The 21,763-nt window shown below is 40.3% G+C and overlaps 2 protein-coding genes across 2 annotated transcripts in view; one reads left to right on the top strand and one right to left on the bottom strand.

The window, feature by feature from the left end:
- The window catches only part of sla.L (Src like adaptor L homeolog), a 35,483-nt gene extending 25,641 nt beyond the window's left edge, over window positions 1-9,842 (bottom strand). Inside the window, exon 1 of the mRNA XM_041566654.1 lies at window positions 9,824-9,842. The gene's annotated coding sequence lies outside the window, so the exon portion shown is untranslated. The remainder of the gene's footprint in view (window positions 1-9,823) is intronic.
- Window positions 1-21,763, top strand: part of LOC108719422 (thyroglobulin) — a 140,749-nt gene that overhangs the window by 110,735 nt on the left and 8,251 nt on the right. Inside the window, exons 41-44 of the mRNA XM_018268273.2 lie at window positions 12,156-12,320; window positions 12,434-12,601; window positions 14,139-14,317; window positions 20,077-20,184. Of these exons, the coding sequence (XP_018123762.1) occupies window positions 12,156-12,320; window positions 12,434-12,601; window positions 14,139-14,317; window positions 20,077-20,184 (620 nt within the window). The remainder of the gene's footprint in view (window positions 1-12,155; window positions 12,321-12,433; window positions 12,602-14,138; window positions 14,318-20,076; window positions 20,185-21,763) is intronic.

A 21,763-nucleotide genomic window follows, 5' to 3' on the forward strand; every position in this document is an offset into this window, starting at 1 on the left:
GTCTCCCTGGGTTCCTTGTTAACTAGCATTACACTACCTCTTCTCCCTACCCCTAGTTCTAGCCCTGCCATAGGAATATTTCTTCTTCATTGGATGTCCTCTTGTCACTTTTGTCATCCCATGTGCAAAAATTCTCACTGGCCTTGGAGGTATTTTGACATTGTGATCTTATGCTCTCTAAGGAGCCCCTTTCTTGGAAATGTGCCATCAGTTAGTTGGTCAGTCATTACTTTCATTTGTTTACTTCCAGTTCTTCAATGCCTTTTCTTGTAGATTCCTGGCTAAAAAGGAACCTTCTACTCGAGACCACTATGCTTGGAGAAAGAGATGGCAAAATGAAGTAATTTTATTAGCAACCATGTACAATTTTTCAGACTATGGGGTATATTTATCAAAGAGTGAAGTTAGAGGTCGCCGCAGTCCTCTAGAGTGAAATTCAGCCACTCTCCTTTCATTTCTATGGGATTTGGAAAGGCGTATTTCACTTTCACCCTAAATAAATACTCTTTTAAAAATCCCATAGAAATTAATGGAGAGTGGTGGAATTTCACTCTAGAGGATTGTGGCGACCTCTAACTTCACTCTTTGATAAATATACCCTTATCTCTCTTGATTGGCGTTAAGTCCTCATATGTGAGAAGGGATCATCACAGTGTGAAGATAGTTTGACAAACTCAACTTTTTGGGGTTCTGTTCAGTTCTTCTTGTTTTAATGTTATTGTTCAGTTTAAAAATAAAAACTGGGTAAATAAAAAATGTTTCTAATATAGTTAGTTAGCCAAAAATGTAATGTATAAAGGCTGGAGTGACTGGATGTGTAACATAATAGCCAGAACACTACTTCCTGCTTTTCAGCTCTCTTGCTTTCCACTGATTGGTTACCAGACAGTTACTGGGGTGACTTGAGGGGGGGCAACATGGATCATAACTGTTGCTTTTGATTCCAGTTATGTCCCATGTGGCCCCCCTTAAAGTTGCTGACTAACTCAGAGTTAGAGAGCTGAAAAGTTGTGTTCAACATCCAGTCACTCCAGCCTTTTTACATTTTTGGCTAACTAACTATATTAATCATTTTTTTATTGTGCACAGCCTATCTATTTACCCAGTTTTTATTTTTACACTGAACTGTTCCTTTAAAACTATTTTAATATCGACAAAATGTGACATATTTTGAAATAAAAGATCAGTGGAAAATTTATCTCGAATCTGTGAAATGAACACACCTTAGTGTAAAACTTTCCACTAATTGCCGACCGCCAACCACTGACATTTGTCTTTAGCAGAAATAACGAAAGAAAAGTGTTTTGCTCGGTGTGTGAGATGAGGGAATATTTCTCTTGCATCTCCATTTATCCAACCAACTTTGCATCCATGCAAAAATACAGTAGATGGGTTCTTAGCTGCAAATGGTAGTGTTTCGATACAATTCAAGAGTTTTTCAAGCGTTAAAGAGAACTAGGGTTTCATCGCTGCAAGTAAAGGTGTATCTCATGAGTTGAAGGAAACATCACTACTGCAAGTGGTTTGGTCCCTCATACTGTCATCAAGAGTTCAAAGGAACTGGAGGTGCATCACTTTAAGTGGTTTGATACATGTACCTCATTCTATCAGGAGTTCAGAGGAACTAAGGTTTCAGCATTGCAACCAGTTTATATACTTTATACTGTCATGAGTTCAAAGGAATTAGGGGTTCATCTCTGCACTTGTTTAATGCATGCGCCTCAAGTCATAAGATATGAACGTGGTAAATTGCAAGCTTACCCCCGTGTCTACGGGAACCTCCTCGTTGAACCCCAGTCGGTTCTGGCTCTGGAGATAACTACATCCAACTATACGTTGGCTGGTAGGGGTCTCACGAACCCGGTCGGCCATCAATGGAGAGATCCGCTTGTTTAAAAAAGAAGTGGCGAGGTCTGCCACGAAGCGCGTTAAAGGAACGGTAACACCAAAGTGTTTTAAAGTAATGAAAATATCATGTAGTGTGTCCCTGCACAGGTAAAACTGATGTGTTTGCTTTAGAAACACTACTATAGTTCATATTAACAAGCTGCTGAGTAGCAATGGTGGAAATTGTAAAAAGTCTATATGGCACAGGTTAAATAGTGGATAACAGATAACAGATAGTGCTGCCTGCCGTATAACCTGAGTCTCTTCTCCTTTGAATGGCTGCCCCCATGGCTACACAGCAGCTTATTTATATAAACTATAGTAGTACTTGTATCCTGTGCTTGAATGGCTGCCCCCATGGCTACACAGCATCTTGTTTATATAAACTATAGTAGTACTTATCTGTTATCTACTGTGTATCCTGTGCTTGAATGGCTGCCCCCATGGCTACACAGCAGCTTGTTTATATAAACTATAGTAGTACTTATCTGTTATCTACTGTGTATCCTGTGCTTGAATGGCTGCCCCCATGGCTATACAGCAGCTTGTTTATATAAACTATAGTAGTGTGTTTTGAAGTAAAAAAGACAACACTGCATTATATTTTTATTACTTTTAAACATTTTCATTTTTGTTGTTACAATTCCTTTAAGCTAAATGTCTGCCCCACTGTTCTACTGCTTTTCAGAATGTTCAATAAAGCTGATTGATTTTAATACAAGCGGATCTCTCCATTGCTGGCCAACTGGGTGCGTGAGACCCCTACAATCAACGTATATTTGGATTTTATACATGTGCCTCATGGTATTGGGAGTTTAAAGGAGAACTAAACCCTAAAAATGTATGGCTAAAATGCCATATTTTATATAGTGAACTTATTACACGAGGCTAAAGTTTGAGCTTGTCAATAGCAGCAATGATCCAGGACTTCAAACTTGTCACAGGGGGTCACCATCTTGGAAAGTGTCTGTGACACTCACATGCTCAGTGGGCTCTGATTGGCTGTTGAGAAGCTAAGCTTAGGGCTCGTCACTAATTATCCAACAGAAAATGAGCTTCCCTGGCTGTAATATAAGCTGATGCTACAGGTTTGCTGATTATTCAATTCTGATGCTAATTGCACTGGTTTCTGTGCTGCCATGTAGTAATTATGTGTATTAATTACTAATCAGCCTTATATTGTGACATTTCTATTCTATGTGTACTGTATATTGTGAGTGGGTCCCTAAGCTCAGTAAGTGACAGCAGCACAGAGCATGTGCAGTGAATCAGCAGAAAAGAAGATGGGGAGCTACTGGGGCATCTTTGGAGACACAGATCTTTACTGCTAAAGGGCTGTGGTTGCCTTGGGCTGGTACAGAAGCACAAAACATCATGTACAACATTTCTAGCTACTTCTTCATTTTTACTTTCCTTGTCCTTTACTAAGGCTTTATCACGGCAAGTTATATGGGATTTCAGAAGCCCAAAAAATACAGGGATTCAGAATTATAAGCACATGGTACATGTATAACCATATTAAACTGCCTGGTTGTCACTTGCTTAAGGTGGTAATACATGGGCCGATAAAAGCTGCTGGCAGCTTAGCATCCCGTGTATGGAGCCCTCTGAGGGGCCCACCCAACCAATATGTTGATTGAGCAGGTTTAAAAATCCTGTTGGAGTGAGAACTCTAGCATAGCAACCAAAAGGTTTTTGCTTTTAAACAGGTGATCAGTAAATGCTACTTTCCAATTGGTTGCTATGGGTTACTGCCCCTGGGCAAACTTAATGCCTTTTATTACATAACCCCCTAAGTCTTTTAAAAGGAAAATATAAATCATTTGGTTATTCAGTGCCACAATAAACTGTTAATTGCACTGGAAGATGTAAAGTAGCATAATGTACATTGCAAACTGAAATGACTAGCGTAGAATTCCAGCACAAACTAGCTGAAACCCCCTTCATTGTGTAATTATATAGACAGACTAATGATTTACACAAACAAGGTCAATGGTATAAAAGCTCAAGCCTCAGATGCCCCTTACTCTCTATGGAAGCTGATCCTATTGCACACATTTGTTGTTGTCAGTCACATGAACATTCTGTACTTGTGGGTTCATTGCGGGCATTTGTGTAATTATGCAAATGAAACATGACATTTACTTCCTCTAACATTACTGAAACTGATTAGGAAACAGTACGATTATGTTCAACTGCGTAACAATGCATATGTTGCTAAAGCAGATACACACCTGTGCTTTGAATTATTTACATGGGACAGTCTATAGCAGTAAGTCTTCCCAGAGGTTGGAGATCATTTGAAAGCCCCAGTGCCCCATATCTGGTACTTTGAATTATTTACACGGGACAGTCTATAGCAGTAAAGGTGGCCATAGATGCAAAGACCCGATATGCCATTAACAGGCATGGCTATATCGAGGGTAATCTGATTGTTCGGCCGTATGGCTAAACGATCAGATTACGATGTGCCATGAGCTCCGGCGGGATCGGTCGGGTCAAAATCAAACCTGACCGATCGACCAAACGACCGATCTCCGCCGGGCGAAAGATGTCGGCACACGCCACACACGATCCGAAAATCGTACGAATCCTCGATTCGTACGATCCGATCTGTGTGTCTATGGCCACCTTAAGCCTTCCCAGAGGTTGGAGATCATTGGGAAGCCCCAGTTCCCCATGTCTGGACTTAAAATTATTTACATGGGACAGTCTATAGCAGTACGTCTTCCCAGAGGTTGGAGATCATTGGGAAGCCCGAGTTCCCCATGTCTGGACTTAAAAAAATTTACATGGGACAGTCTATAGCAGTAAGTCTTCCCAGAGGTTGGAGATCATTTGAAAGCCCCAATGCCCCATGTCTGGTACTTTGAATTATTTACATGGGACAGTCTATAGCAGTACGTCTTCCCAGAGGTTGGAGATCATTGGGAAGCCCCAGTTCCCCATGTCTGGACTTACAATTATTTACATGGGACAGTCTATAGCAGTACGTCTTCCCAGAGCTTGGAAATCATTGGGAAGCCCCAGTTCCCCATGTCTGGACTTAAAATTATTTACATGGGATAGTCTATAGCAGTACATCTTCCCAGAGGTTGGAGATCATTGGGAAGCCCCAGTTCCCCATGTCTGGACTTAAAATTATTTACATGGGACAGTCTATAGCAGTACGTCTTCCCAGAGGTTGGAGATCATTGGGAAGCCCCAGTTCCCCATGTCTGGACTTACAATTATTTACATGGGACAGTCTATAGCAGTAAGTCTTCCCAGAGGTTGGAGATCATTTGAAAGCCCCAGTGCCCCATGTCTGGTACTTTGAATTATTTACATGGGACAGTCTATAGCAGTAAGTCTTCCCAGAGGTTGGAGATCATTGGGAAGCCCCAGTACCCCATGTCTGGACTTAAAATTATTTACATAGGACAGTCTATAGCAGTAAGTCTTCCCAGAGGTTGGAGATCATTGGGCAGGCCCAGTGCCCCATGTCTGGTACTTGGAATTATTTACATGGGACAGTCTATAGCAGTAAGTCTTCCCATGTACAGTACCAGTTGAATTGAGTTGCTCTCAGAGTACATGGCCTGAGTGACACAGATCTGTTATTGTGGTTTATACAAGAGCAAGATGAAGTTCAGTATTCATATCCTGCCCTAAAAAACAACAGTTATATCTTTGTAAAACAACATAAAAAGCCTCTAAGTGAAACCAATGAGGAGCGGCATAGGAAGAGTGGGTAAGATGTTTGACAATAGGAAGTCTATAACCTTAGCATTACTAGGCAAACTGCTGTCAGTATCAGGTTATAATTTCAGGTCTGTTGATATTTTTATTTATCATTGTGTTTCGCAAATTATTCGTAATTTCGCCGGAAATTCTCGAATTTTTTGGCGAAATTGGACAAATTCGCACATCACTAATAATTAATCCTTATTGGTGGTAGAAGAATCCAACTAGGTTTAATCACTTTTTAAAAGGTTTTTTTAGTAGACTTTAGACATGAAGATCCAAATTACAAAAATACCCATTATCCAGAAAACCCCAGGCCCTGAGCATTCTGGATAACAGGTCCTACCCCTGTATGACTGAGTGAGGGGTATCATTCCCATTGTTTTGTGCTTGGCCAGATCTGGTGTTTTTTGCAAGGAACAGGTCACATTATGCTGTTAGTTGTGGTTCATTGGTAGTATGGCACTGGGGCTTCCCAATGATCTCCAAACTATGAGAAGGAGTACTGCTATAGGCTGTCCCAATGGGGCTTCCCAATGAACTCCAACCTATGTTGTCTCAGTGCCTAATCATAATTTTATTTTTTATGTTCTTTTACCACTAAGACCACTAGAAACAGGGAGAAATTCTATTGGAACCAGCTTCTTACTGTACTTAGCCCTTGTTCTATCAACCTAATGGGCCATGTGTCTACACACCAACCCTAAAGCTTGTAGATACTGCTGCATCCAAGTATAATTGTATGCCCGTACTTAGATATAATTTATCCTGCCGATAAGATTATTTGAATTGCTATATTAATACTTTTTACCTTAATTAAACTGGGACCAATATGTCTGCCCTGAACTTGACATGGGGCACCTCTCCACCACTTGTGAAGGCTTGTGGCCCCTATGGTTCAGATACAACAGACAGGCCCATGTTGAGTGACTGAAATTGACCATACACTGGCCAGCTCACTAACTGGGTGGATTTTTGCCTATTTGAGCAACCAAGAGGTGGTCCACTTAGTGCTAATCATACATTCAAATCAAAAGGCAATGCAGACTTGACAAGTGGTCTGCCTAACGCGTTTCGTGCCTACTGGGGCCTTTACTCATAGGCCTATGCGTAAGTGGCCAGTAGGAACTTAGGCGGTCATCTGTATGTCCTAATAAATTATTTGAATTTTTTATCTTAACTTTGGTCTTTACTTTTGGAGAAAACTCACAACTTCTTGCTGTTTTGGATTTTTGCACCCATGGGCTGGGGTGAACTGTTAGTATTTTTCTCCCCTGATTCATTATTTTTTGACACTTTTTTTTCTGATTAATAGTGGTATAATTATAGGCTTCGCGCACCAATTTCTTTAATATTTTAAATATTCCTATCAAGTTCAGCACCTGAGATAACTGCACGCTGCATTCTGGTCCATTTTTTCTGCATATCTATAATGTGGGCCTGACTTCCCTATTTTGCTGAATGCAGTTACACCCTCCTTATCTCAATGATAAATACCACTGACGTCAAATTTATATTTTTTCTGTACTATTTATGTAAAACCCTTTTCTTTTGAAATGTAAAACCCTTTTCTTTTGAAATGTAAGTTTTGCTTTTTTTTTTTCTCTGTAATAAAACAGTACTTGATAATGTTTTTTTTAGTAGAATTAAAGCATGGAGATCCAAATTACAGAAATACCCCTTTATCCGGAAAACCCCAGGTCCCGGGCATTCTGGGTTAAAGGTCCCTTACCTGTACTGGGTTCCACCATCTTTTATCTGTCGTCATGCTTATAGTCTTACAGTCTATGGGGGAAATTTACTTACCTTCGAAAATCCGCACTTCGCCAGGCGTAGATTCGTCAGGACATCGCAAATTCACGAAGATCAGTTCTGCAAAAGTTACCAATTGTTTGCGAAGTTGTGCTAGCGTTGTTACGATCAGCGGTCCGAAGTTACGATCAGCGGTCCGAAGTAACGTTAACAAAGGCTAATTTGCATACGGCGCCAAATTTAAAAATGAATGGACGCGTATGCTGCAGCGCATATCTAACACTACACAAGCCCAGGGAAAGGGAATAAAAGTATATAGGGGTGTTCTAATGCCCTACACATACCCACACAGTATAGTTTAAGGTGCCATATATTATAAAATGTAGGGGGGAAGGTGGGCACCCTAAAAAAAATGTCACTCTTTTTCAGCCGATCACTCAAATTCCTATCTAGTCTATTGAACTTCGCCTGCTCTGACCTGGCGAAGTAAACTCTGGTGAAGGAGGTAACGTTCAGAAAAAAAACAATCTTAGCAAATTTGCATATTTTCGCCCCCTTCGCTAGAGTGCAACTTCGCCAGCGTTAGAGTGCAAAGTTGCGCTAGGCTATCTACATCGCCGGTGAATTTTCGTATTAATTACTAATCAGCCTTATATCTCTATTCTTATATATTCTTATCTCTAATATCTTATATTTCTATTCTATGTGTACTGTATATTGTGAGTGGGTCCCTAAGCTCAGTAAGTGACAGCAGCACAGAGCATGTGCAGTGAATCAGCAAAAAAGAAGATGGGGAGCTACTGGGGCATCTTTGGAGACACAGATCTTTACTGCTAAAGGGCTGTGGTTGCCTTGGGCTGGTACAGAAGCACAAAACATAATATACAACATTTCTACCCACTTATTTAGTTATTGATCAAGAGGCCACATAACACAGAAACCACTAATATACCCATCACAGTTACCTGTTTCTTCAAAAAGTATGAATAAATGCCATTTTCTATGCTAAAATCCAGCTGTTTAACAGTTCTTCTCTTTCTGTATCATTAAAAAACCTGACAGGGAAGGAGGGACTAAACACTGATGTTACTAATTGTAACAACTTCTTCACAGCTTACAGACAGCATGCAGGAACTACATAACCCACAATGCATTGCACTGGGATGTTCTGCTCCTTATTGAAATCCCATGTGCAGGGAATAGTGAGTGGGGTTTGGAGGATGCAGGCTGAGGACAGATGGCTGTTGATATAAAGTAAAAGTAGTCAGACAGCTCAGCAAAGTAGTCAGACAGGAGGCTAGGCCTAGGGAACTGTCAGAAACCATTAAAAATCATGAAAAGTCTGCATATTTTTTTAAATGATGTAAATTGCAAAGTTGCTTGAAATTATGTTTACTTTTCAAAAAGCTTAAGTTATGTTTTTGTGGAGTTCCCCTTAAGGATACAAAAAACTGCTACAGAGGTTATAGGTTGGGGTACAGAGGTATGAGTATATTACAGAAGACTGGAGGTCACATACAGTATGAACCTTTTCTTCCACAATTTAGAAGATCGGTACCATTCTGTGGTGGCTACTGTAATATTTTGCTGGCCAGTCTGCTGAAATGTTGCACAGAAAGGTCTGAATCGCCCAGAGGCCTCAGGGTCCTATTGTCCGCTGGCTGCTCGCTCATTCCCTGTGGCCGCGAGCAGCACCATATCGCGGGGGAGCTCAGAGTTCCCAATGTAGTGTAGGATACAGTTTACAATACATGCCATCCCAGGCCTTGGTGGCCTCGCCAGAAATCCAGGCCGGGTCTGAATGCAATCACAAAGGCCAAGTTTCTTCCCCAAAAATCCCATTGATCTCACCCACTAACCTTTGAGGCACAACAGGACATCTGATGGTCACGCCAGTTTGGTGCATATTCATTAGTATAGCACAGGGTTTTCTAATCAACATAAACAACTTGAACACATATGTGGAATGAGGCTAGTGGCTGAAAATGGCAAGGGAGCAATTATTAAGTACAGGGCAAGGTGCAAAATAATGGGTGCAACCCACCCTGCTCCGCAGGTAGAACTCAGGGTGGAAAGTGCATCGTGAACATGTAACCAATACAAATGGGGATTCATAATAACATGGGGAGAATTTTAAATGGCCCCAGTAATTTATAGCAGTGAATGAGATGAATGTTTCCAATAACCCAGCAGTGAGATCAAATTGCTTATTGGTTGCTCAGGGTTGTAAGAGCGAGAAGAACTGCCCGTGTAATTACCTGTATACAATAATATATACGTCTAATCATGTGATGAGTACATAGACCCATAAGATGCCGTAGAAACCAATGGCTATGCTCGTATTCAGTTAGACAGATCCAACTGTAGGAGTTTCCAGCTTTAATCCGAAATACATGTATTTGTGTCATTCCATATACTTAACCACAGGACCTCCCTTCTTCCCTAGTCTACCCCTTACCTTTAGTCTTACAGAAGGCACATGGTGCATCACTTGGTTTCCCGATAAAGACTTTACCTCTTGAGTCTTTCCTCTCTCAGTGCGTGCTGCTCAAATACGTCAACCCTCGGTGGTGTGTGTGCTGTTTCAGTCCACTATGGAGAACTCAAGAAAACCCAAACTTCCTGAGCAAATCTCCTATCAGAGTTTGCAGCTGGAGGAAGTGGCAAATTCTGAAGAAAACAGAAGAGCTAATTTTATACGGATTTATCATAAATTACAATTTTCGCATCTGGAGACACTCACTGATAAAATATGACAATATATTTTACGTCCAAATGTGATGTACACGTGGGTAACTTTGCTTTTAATTGTAGCAATCACATCATCTCCAGTGATAAAGCTTGAAGAAATCTGGGCCTTGTCATTGAAGTTCTTCCTTTATTGGGGGTTTAACTGGGGTACTATATTACAACTCAACGGAGCACAGAACTGCTCTTGCGTGCTACTCTACTCTCACTCTGATCCTTATCCATGGGGCCCCTTCTCTCCAACTGTGACTGAGGTGCTCTCCTACCTTAGTGTCCTCTTCTTTTTACTCCTTAATGAAGTTGAGAAGAGGCCTAAACCTGGTAACACCTCCCTTTTTGGCGCCTGGGCCAGAGAGAATTGTCCACCTTCGAGATGGCTCAGTTAACCTGAATGTGGATTTCTTATGGTAGGGAATAATAAACCCTTTGTACTCCACATATATATATAATTCATGGGTATCTCAATGTCTTATTTTTATTATTTTATTCTTGCTCTTACCATTGGTTCAATTTAACTCCGGGAGCTCAGTCTTATCCCTTATCAGCTCACAGTTAATTGGACAGTGACTTATAGATAATATACAATTGACAGGGACTTGCTCCAGCCATAAAGGCCCACACTATCTTCCTAAGTAGAAACTGTGTGACTAAACAAGTTTGACTTGCTTCCCCTGCCAGAACCACAATGTCTGTAACAGACAAGACTAACAGCTGATCCCACACAGACAGACTGTGATAGGCTGATGCTCAGGGCATCTCATAAATAAAAGCCATTGTATTTTCCATGTGTTAAAAACATGTGAAACTGCCATATCATCCAAGCAAACATAAATTCTGTTACAGGAGAAGGCAAGTAAAACATAAATTTTTGCTTCGCTCCCTTTCCTCTTTAATCTACACATTTTCCAGGCATGAGGGGGCCATTTATGACCCCTAGGGTAGTGTGCAAAGTGCAAAACTGACTGCAATGTGTTGTTTAACACCACAGATACCTGCAACTGTCCTGATGAATGCAATGAGGCATGTCATTATCCCCCCCATACCTGTCCCCCTAACTTGTGTATCTTCAAAACCCAGGGAGTAACAGCAATCACAGGCTGCAATAGGGCCATGTCCTTAGTGCCTGCTTTATTATCCCATGTGAGGTGCAGAGAGCTGCCAAACTGGGGAACAGATGCTGCTTGGATGGACGCTAAGGGTCATGCTTCTTACCCCAGTCTTTATAACTAATACTTATGGTCTTCATATTTTCATTAGCATGAGTGCATTTTCTTTGGTAGCTGCTTAGCATTTTGTGGCCTCCAACTTGGAGGTCAATGATGATAAGTGGGCTTGCAACATTACCATCCCATCTTCACCTTTGAGAGCAGGTGCAGCCCTCAAATGCCTACAACATACGTCTTTCGGTGCCTACAAACATACTACGTTATCTGATGACCGTTCAAGATTCCACGTGTCCATTCACTGTTTTAAGACCCTTCACGGATTAAGAGCCTTTACTCTGGTATAGTGTAGTCCTCAGATGCTCAGAAATGTGCGTCTTTGGGTGCAGACCTCAAATGCTCACAAATTTGCATATTTGGGTACCTATAAACACCCAAATATATCTGATGACCCTTCCACTTCTGTTGTAAGGTAATGAACCTTTGCTGGGCTATAGGGTACGAGAGACATGGGTGGATAGCAAGCTACTGGCATATGCTCTTCTAGATATTGTATGAAACCTCTTATAGGTGGAAATGGAATGCAAATCAAGACATGTGTTGGTGACACTTTGTCTTATGCGTCACAAATTGTTGGTCCTTTGTGAAGATGCCCCATAGGGGTTCTTAAAACAGTGTATAAATAGGTGAAATCTTGAATAGCATCGGGGTGAATACTTATTTGCTATCTTAGATATTCCTGGAAGATCAGTGAATGAGTGATGCAACAATAAGCATGTCTGTGAGCACGATGCAATTGTTACATTGCACCAGTTAAAGTCATGCAATTAAAGTTCTGCAATAAAATGACATGCTTTATTGCTGTTGTCCTTGGCCTAGGGTGGGTCTGCATTTTCTCCAATGATGGTTATCAGCGAGAAGAGAGCAAAGGAACAAGTAAGATTCTTGGCTGCAGAAGTTGGTTGTTCTTCTCCAAACAATAATGATGTTCTAACCTGCCTTCAAGGGACAGATGCAGGAGCCTTAAATGCTGCTCAGACAAAGGTTAGCCTTACTCAGTTATTTTCCTGGTCAAACATATCATTGCTACATACCTGGGGCCCAACACATTAAAATCTGGTTAACTAACATTTATTTATTTTTTATATGATCCATAGCTGCTTGCTCAAAGGGGACCATTTCAAACATGGGGCCCCATTGTGGATAACCTCTATGTCAAAGAGACACCATCTCGGATGTTGCAGCACAAGAAGGTTCAAAAAATAGATCTTCTGACTGGAAGTTCTGAGCAAGATGGCTTGATCAGTCGTGCTAAAGCTATCAAAGTAAGTGTTTATTACATGCAGTAGATCTTATTCAACTTGTCTTTGGAATGAAGAACTAACCATGTGTTATAAAATGTGACTATTGCACAAAATTTAACAAAGAAACACACAATGTTACAGCCGTAAGCCACAGCATTCTTCTCTGTGTTCAACAGATGCACAAATTGTATAGTACAGTATCTAGTGCTTCTTCAGTTTAAAGGGATAGTTAAACTGAAGAATACTAAGAAAGTCCAGTTCCTTTAGGCTTATTTCTTTTAGATACTGTATATCATTACCCCGATGAATGCAATTCTACACAGACAAGTTGTATAGTTCTGTAAATTATGTTATCATAGTAATGCACAATATTCATTCAGCAAGTGGTTAGGGATGGTGCCTAGCTTACATTGCTACAAACCCCATTTCTAATGCTACCATGTGCCTTTATATGGTCACATAAGCCCTCAGTGACTTCTAATATCCTTATCATTTACAGTAGGGGGTATATTATCCCTTATAATACATGAGTGATACTCAGAGTTCCCTGTATAACTCAGCCTGCAGCCTTGTGCCTTTATATGGTCACAGAACCCCTCAGTGACTTCTAATATCCTTATCATTTACAGTAGTGGGTACATTATCCCTTATAATACATGAGTGATACTCAGAGTTCCCTGTATAACTCAGCCTGCAGCCTTGTGCCTTTATATGGTCACAGAACCCCTCAGTGACTTCTAATATCCTTATCATTTACAGTAGTGGGTACATTATCCCTTATAATACATGAGTGATAGTTCCCTGTATAACTCGTTCCCTTGTGCCTTTATATGGTCACAGAACCCCTCAGTGACTTCTAATATACTTATTAATTACAGTAGGGTATGCATTATCCCTTAAAAATCTGATACTCAACCCATGACTGTAAATAATCCATGGAAATTTCATGTGACAGGTGAGCTCTGTGACCTCAAAAATGCATAGGGATTATGGTAGTTATGTGTCACGAAACTGCCATCTACTGCAACCTCACTGCCCAGCTGCCCACTTACTTCATTATAAAAAGCAGTAATATATTTTTGACAAGATCTATCCATCATAAAGCCATGTTCATTCCTACTTATAATCCAATGAATGGAAATACATTATCCACCAAAAATGTCAGACTTACAGGTCTTTAATTTCCAGACTGAGATCAATATGCCTTTTAAATATTGATCAAGCCGTGCTCATTGGGTGCCTTGTTCACATTAACTTTGTGTAAACTTTGTGTAAACAGTACCATATCCTGTGTCAGCCGCTGACTAGACTAAGCTGAGCCATCTGTGCCCCTACTGAGTGTGTCTTGAAACTCTGAATCCTTTATAGTATACCGTATAGAAAACCCGATTACTGATGGCATATTTGTGTGCATTATATATGCGCGTTTGTGTGCATAACTGGATAAACCAACAATAATTCAAACTTTCCTTGTTTAGTTTATCCTACTAGAAATGTGAACATGCCATTCCTGGTAATACAGCTGACTTCATCTGAAATGTGTTTATATTCCCTCCAGAGATTTGAAGAAACCCAAGGGCGAGTTGACAAAACTGCATTTTATCAAGCCCTTCAGAATTCCTTAGGAGGAGACGAGGCAAATTCCCAAATACAAGATGCAGCTGTATGGTTTTATTCTTTAGAACATTCCTCAGATGACTATACTGGGTTTTCCAAAGCCCTGGAAAAAGCCACACGGTAAGTTAAAAGAGAATTTCGGCAACTGACAGATGAAATGGCCTGTGACCCTGCATTGGATCTCAGAGGAAATATGATTTATTTGAGTTATTATGGTACTTCCAAAAGTTGATCAGTGATGATAATCAAGACTCCTGAGGCTTCACGGTGTCATCTAGTAGATGAAGCTCCTACTATGGAATGCTAGTGCCAGCAGGGTGAGTCTTAAAGGAGAACTAAACCCCAAAATAAGAAAAGCCTCTACCTACTTCCCTATATATTCCAGCTCCCTGCTTCCCCCCCACCGCATATTTGATTACCCCTGAAAGTGCCCCTAACACAGTCCTCGCGTATCGGATCGTAAAATAGGCGCAGAGAAGCTCATGGGCACCATCTCCCGGCTCTACGGTATTCTTCCTTATGTGAGTGCCATATTGGCGCATTCGCAGTTGGAGCAGTCTTACATTTCGTAGGAACTGCGCATGCTCCAAAAATGTCGGAAATTGCCGAAGTGAAGGAAGAATACTGAAGTTCTGGAAGATGATGACCATGAGCTCCACTGTGCCTTCTCTGCACCGATACGTGAGGACTGTGTTAGGGGCACTTTCAAGGGTAATCAACTATGCGGGGGAGGAGCAGGGAGGGGGGACTATCTAGGGTAGTAGGTAGGGGCTTTTCTTATTGGGGGGTTTAGTTCTCCTTTAAAGAATATCTGTATAGGTGGCATATAAGACACAGTAAGGGGCCTACCTAAAAGCTGCCACCGTTTTTATTTGTTTCAAAAAGCCCATTCTACTCACTTGTAATGAGGACAGGGTGTGACTCCTGGTGCTGTTTTTTTCACAGAGTGCTGGATTTGTGATCCAGTACACCCCTGGGTGCTTAGAATGAGCCATAATGGGGTGCACCTTTGCACTTGCACCCTGGGGCTTTCAGGATCAACCTTCATGCCCCCTTACATGCTAGGCCATGTCTCTGATGGCTTCTTGTAAAGGGGAATCTTCACTCCTCTCCCTGTAAATGCCCTTATGTTGCCTGGGTTATATCCTGTATTCCAAAAAAGTCATGAAAAAAAACAAAATGCTGGTGTTTTTTCATATTTAAATGGGATTATGTTTACAAATTGTGTTAGTTATTTACAAAATTTAGGGGGTTATTTATCAAAATTCAAATTTAAATTTTAGTATTTAAATAAAAAAAGTCAGACCAAACTATAATCCACGATTGGACCATATTTATTTTTAAAAAAAGATTGATTTAATCAGATTGGGGACAAACTCGATAAAAACAAGCAAAAACGTGAATTGTACATTTTTTTCAGAGGTTTTTCCCAAACGATTTTCTATGGCTTTTTCCTTAAAAGCCAGAATTTTTTCAAATTTTTGCCTAAAAAGCTTGAAATAGTCAGATTTTTGGGTTAATTCCAGTGCAAACCACAGAAACTTCCAAATAGGATAGGGACTTCTCCCATTGACTTATATACAACCTCGCCAGGTTTGAGATGCCGGATTGTTGGATGCAGATTTTTCCATCCTTGGGGTATAATAAATCTCGAAAAATGTGAATTTTTTTATCCACTAGAAATTCAGATTTTATATTAAAAAAATTGAATTTTTGTGGCATTCGGACTTTAAAAAGTAACCCCCTTAACAATTAAAGCTCATGTCACATTTGTTTTAGGGTGGGCTCATGGCCAAGGACAATAGAGGATCTCTGCCTTCATTTGCTTCCTTCATTTTTAATAAAAAGTGGCCACTTCCAGCAATTTCACCAATATCACTAATAAATACATGCAGATGACCTTTATACATTATACAGACTGAATTTAAATTGATGTAAGCGTAAGTAAGTAACGCAATTTCACTAGGAAGAAAGTAACTCTAGAGAAAAGTTGTTATGAAATTGGTTTTTCCCCCGAGACGTAATTGTGCATTTTGATGAATACGCGTGTTTGTCATGAAAAGCGAAAATTCTCACGTCTTCTTCTGGATTGTATGTCCTGATTAGCATTGGCCACGCTAAAGTCTGAGCAAACTTTGGTTTAACATTACACAGTACTCTATGCCACAACATGGTATGGCCATGATTTATTTCAGTGGAGGAACACGTGGGACAAGGATCTCTACATCTCCCATCAGTCCTTTATTTATGTTTGCATTGTTGCATAAACCCAAATGTTATTGTACAGTTACATTTGATGCATGAAACTCTAAAAACTCTACCAAATAACATTAATAGCAAAAACACCACTATATTATGATGCCACTCATCCACTGGTAAAAAGGTTTTCCAAGTGTTTTTTTTAATAACAGACCCATGAAGAATTCCCTCAGCCAATACACAATAGGAGCATGAGGGTATATTGCCACTCTGTAATGCAGAATTATTGGTTAGGAAGGGTTTCCAGTCACTTCAATGTGCAAACAGGAGCCTTCAGTTTATGGAAACTTTAGTTCACACACTCCACTACAGTTTTAATCCCAAGGGGGAGGGTAAAAATAACCTGAGGGTGAACATTCATATTTCCAACACCTGAATTGTGACCTTGGTTTGTTTAGATGAGGCTGGGCTGACACTATAGATAGTCCGGAAGCCGCATGTGAGTGTTATGAGAAGTATATGCAAATCCAATGCCCAAGGGGCAAAAATTACTCTCGTTTTTAATTAATAACCAAAATACTGAAATGCAGAGATGGAATGAAATTAGGTACTGGGACATAATAATCCTAGAGACACTGTTTGTAATTTTTTTTTTTCTTTTTCCCTTTTTAGTTTTACTGTGCTCAATAGAACATCTCATGCAATTTTATAGCTACAGTCCCAAGGGACACTGAACTTTATTTTGCATTTCTATATTTATAACAAGGGCTATCTTCTATTGATGGCATTATATAGAGAGGGACAAAAATGAATGTATTCAGAGAACATTCTTAGTACAGGTATGGGATCCGTTATCCAGAAACCCATTATCCAGAAAGCTCCAAATTATGGAAAGGCCATATCCCGTAGACTCCATTTTATCCAAACAATCCAAATGTTTTAAAAGGATTTCCTTTTCTCTGTAATAATAAAACAATACCTTGTACTTGATCCCAATGAATGAATCCTTATCGGAAGCAAAACCGGCCTTTTGGCTATATTCTACAGCCTTAAAACACAAATCCTAGCACTGATACTTGAGAATCTCTTGAATCACATCACAGATAACTCCAAGTTTCCTTGGCAGGAGGTCAAGAGAATCCAGGCTACACTTGGCCCTGTGATGATGAGTTGTTCAGAAGTTTAAGCACCTTCTTCCTGACAGCAGCTCTTTCTCTCCGTCGCTGGAGAGGATGTGCTTTATTACATTGTATAAAAGGGATGTAGCACAGTAATTCTCAGTCAATTAATTTTTATTGTTGCCAACAAAAAAAACCAAAGCATGGGAACTCTATCATTAAGCAGCCAATAACCATTGCAAAATGTTTTGTTTCAAATGAAGCAGAACCTGAAGGTAACAGAATGTTCTTCTGTGAGGGACGTAGGGGTGGTGGTTATCTAGAGGGTTCTAAATGGGTCCAAACTTCTGACCAATCTAAACATTTTGTGATGGGAACCTGTAGCCACTACTGGTAACTCTATCCCTAAATAAAGTATTAAAGGTTTAGTGCAATAACCATAGAAAGCTGGTTTAGGGTACAACCCTTTCTGGTTGTTCTTCTAACTACCCTTGCCTTGACTTTTACTCCTAGGGGTTTATTTACTAAAACCTGAAAGAATCTCATTTTTTTATTAAAACAAATGTGACCAAACTCCCTTCTACAAATGTAACTAATGTAGCAATAATTTTTCTAGAAAAAGTCACAATGACAAAACGTCAAACCAGTTCATATTGTATGATTGATTCTCCAAATACTCGACTTTATCGAATTGTTGCTGCAAAACTCAGCACGAAATAACTGTCAAGAAACAACTTCAGGGACATCTGCCATTGACTTCTACATGACCTCGATAGGTTTGAGATTGAGTATTTTTGGATTCGGAATTTTAGCAGCTTTGGGGTATAATAAATCTCAAAAGAATTGAGTTTCTATTTTTCCAAGAAAAATTCGTAGTCTTCCCCCTAAAAACTCGACCAGCTTCGGGAGCTAGCTTTGACACTATGTATTTTGAATTTGACTCAGCTAGGCACTAGGATTCACCTAAATCCAAATCCTGCTGAAAATGGCTCAGATCCCTAACCAAATCCTGGATTTGGTGAATCCCTAATTAAACATAGTGTTTGTAGATTCTTTTGGTTTTTTTTATCGCTGAGAGTTTACATGTATGTAAGGATAGATGTTTAGAACTCATTATGATTTAATATTCACATTAAATTATCACCATTTGTATCTATGCATTAGTAGGTGGGACACTAGTCTATTTTTGACCAACATCTGATAATATACTACAGGAATGGGACCTGTTATCCAGAATGCTTGTGACCTGGGGGTTGCCGGAAAATGGATCCTTCTGTAACTTAGATCTTCATACTTTTTGTGTACTAGAAAATCATGTAAACATTAAATAACCCCAATAGGCTGGTTTTGCTTCCAATAAGGATTAATTATATCTTAGTTGGGATCAAGTACAAGCTACTGTTTTATTATTACACAGAAAAAGAAAAAAAAAAGATAACTTTTAAAAATTTGGATTATTTGATTATAATGGAGTCTATGGAAGACAGCCTTTCCATAATATGGAGCTTTCTGGATAACAGGTTTTTGGATAACAGATCCCATACCTGTACTAATATCTATCAAGAATACCTCACTTAAAGGAGAATTCAACTCTAAACTTAAAAACCCCTACCCTACATAGACCCCCTCCTCCCCCCCAGCCTAAAGGTGGCCATAGACGCACAGATCCGATCGTACGAATCGAGGATTCGTACGATTTTCGGATCGTATGTGGCGTGTGCTGACATCTTTCGCCCGGTGGAGATCGGTCGTTTGGTCGATCGGTCAGGTTTGATTTTGACCCGACCGATCCCGCCGGAGCTCATGGCACATCGTAATCTGATCGTTCGGCCATACGGCCAAACAATCAGATTACCCCCGATATAGCCATGCCTGTTAATGGCATATCGGGGAAAGATCCGCTCGTTTGGCAACATCACCAAACGAGTGGATCTTTGCATCTATGGCCACCTTAAGTGTTACCCCGGGCAAATGCCCCTAAATACCTCTCATTGCAGATTCAGGCATCGGAGTTCATGGGCGCCATCTTCTTCTCTTTGGAAATCTTCAGAATGAGACCAGCATGTCGGCGCATACGCAGTTGGAGCAATTTTTGGTTTTGTGACAATTGCCGAAAATTGCAGAAGCGTCGATCTCATTACGAAGACTACCAAAGCGGCTGAAGATGGTGCCCTTGAACTCCGATGCCTGAATCTGCACCAGGGGGTAAGTAAAACATTAGGAGCATTAGCCCAGGGGTGGAGGGAGGGGGATCTATGTAGGGTAGGGGGTTAGGGTTTTAGTTTAGGGTTGAATTCTCCTATAAGGCAAGGCAAAATGGCAGCCCTAAACTGTTATGTATATATGGTAAGTATAAAACTATAGGGGATTTTATAGAAACCTCCTGCTTATAAAACCAGTGTGACTCATGCACTGCACTGAAATCAGGACTGGGGCAGTTGCAGAGGAAAGAGCTTTTTCCTTTTTTGCAAAACAGTGTAGAAATTCTTGGAACTTGATTATTAAATATTCCAGTAACAGGGAACATTGTCATTTTATAACATGTTTTTTGTATTTTTCTAGGGACCATTTTATTGCCTGTCCTGTGGTCAAAATGGCGAGACACTGGGCTGAAAATTCAAAGGGAAACATATATATGTATTATGTTCCTGATTCCTTATCTCAGAGCAGGTGAGATTAATGGTTCTACTGAGACTAAACATGGTCACCTTCTTGCCCTACTGCTGCCAACTTCTTCTATACATACTACCATTTATTGTTGATTAAACATAATCTGTTATTTAAAGGATCGAAAAAACAAAATCTGAAAGTGGTCACTGTAATGTTAATTGTTTGTTGCCATGGTGAGGTCCTTGATACTCTGGCTTGTTTATGGCAGTCAGAGATGAGCAGAACTAGATGGAAGCCTTGCAGTCAAGAATGGGATGGAGAGATACAAGACACATTAAAGGGATCCTGTCATCGGAAAACATGTTTTTTTCAAAACGCATCAGTTAATAGTGCTACTCCAGCAGAATTCTGCACTGAAATCCATATCTCAAAAGAGCAAACAGATTTTTTTATATTCAATTTTGAAATCTGACATGGGGCTAGACATTTTGTCAATTTCCCAGCTGCCCCTGGTCACGTGACTTGTGCCTGCACTTTAGGAGAGAAATGCTTTCTGGCAGGCTGCTGTTTTTCCTTCTAAATGTAACTGAATGTGTCTCAGTGAGACATGGGTTTTTACTATTGAGTGTTGTTCTTAGATCTACCAGGCAGCTGTTATCTTGTGTTAGGGAGCTGCTATCTGGTTACCTTCCCATTGTTCTGTTGTTTGGCTGCTGGGGGGGGGGGGAAAGGGAGGGGGTGATATCACTCCAACTTGCAGTACAGCAGTAAAGAGTGATTGAAGTTTATCAGAGCACAAGTCACATGACTTGGGGCAGCTGGGAAATTGACAAAATGTCTAGCCCCATGTCAGATTTCAAAATTGAATATAAAAAAATCTGTTTGCTCTTTTGAGAAATGGATTTCAGTGCAGAATTCTGCTGGAGCAGCACTATTAACTGATTCATTTTGAAAAAATTTTTTTTCCCATGACAGTATCCCTTTAAGGTTAAAGGAAAAGCAGAGGGAGCTCGAATGAGTGTATTTTGCCAGTTCACAATTGTAGGGAAGCAGTTAATTATTAAGTTCCTTTAGGTTTTTCCTCAAATTTATTTTTTTAGAAAGATGTGACCTAGGGCTCTGGTTCTTAAGAAGAGCTCTAGATGTGGTTGGACTCTTAAGCTGGCCATAGATGTTGAGATTTTTAAAAGATCAGATTTCTCGGAACGATCGTATGAATTGACCATCAACTAAAAAGATCAATTTGCCAGGAAAACAAAGGGGAGCTGCCTGCTTGGCCCTGCAAACATAGATACATTGCACTGGGACCGACAAAGATTTTTTGACCTGGCCGATCATTTTCCTAACAGATGTCGGCCGAAAAATCGTAAGATGTACGATCGTTCGAATCCCACTAACCGCACGATAATTTCGAAGGATTGGTCGGACTTCCCTAAAATCGGTCGTTCGGCAAGAAGAGCTTTAAACCCTTGACTATATGTTGAATGAAGCTGGGATTTTTAATCTAACAACCTAGGGGACCTCAGGCTAAGAACCAGAGACCTTGGAGATATCGATACCAGTGCAGTTACCCAACCAGCTCTTCCTTTTGATCACTCTGGTACAAGCAAGCACATGATAGCAAAGGTCTGATTGGTTA

Source organism: Xenopus laevis, chromosome 6L (assembly GCF_017654675.1).
Source record: "Xenopus laevis strain J_2021 chromosome 6L, Xenopus_laevis_v10.1, whole genome shotgun sequence".
Taxonomy (NCBI): domain Eukaryota; kingdom Metazoa; phylum Chordata; class Amphibia; order Anura; family Pipidae; genus Xenopus; species Xenopus laevis.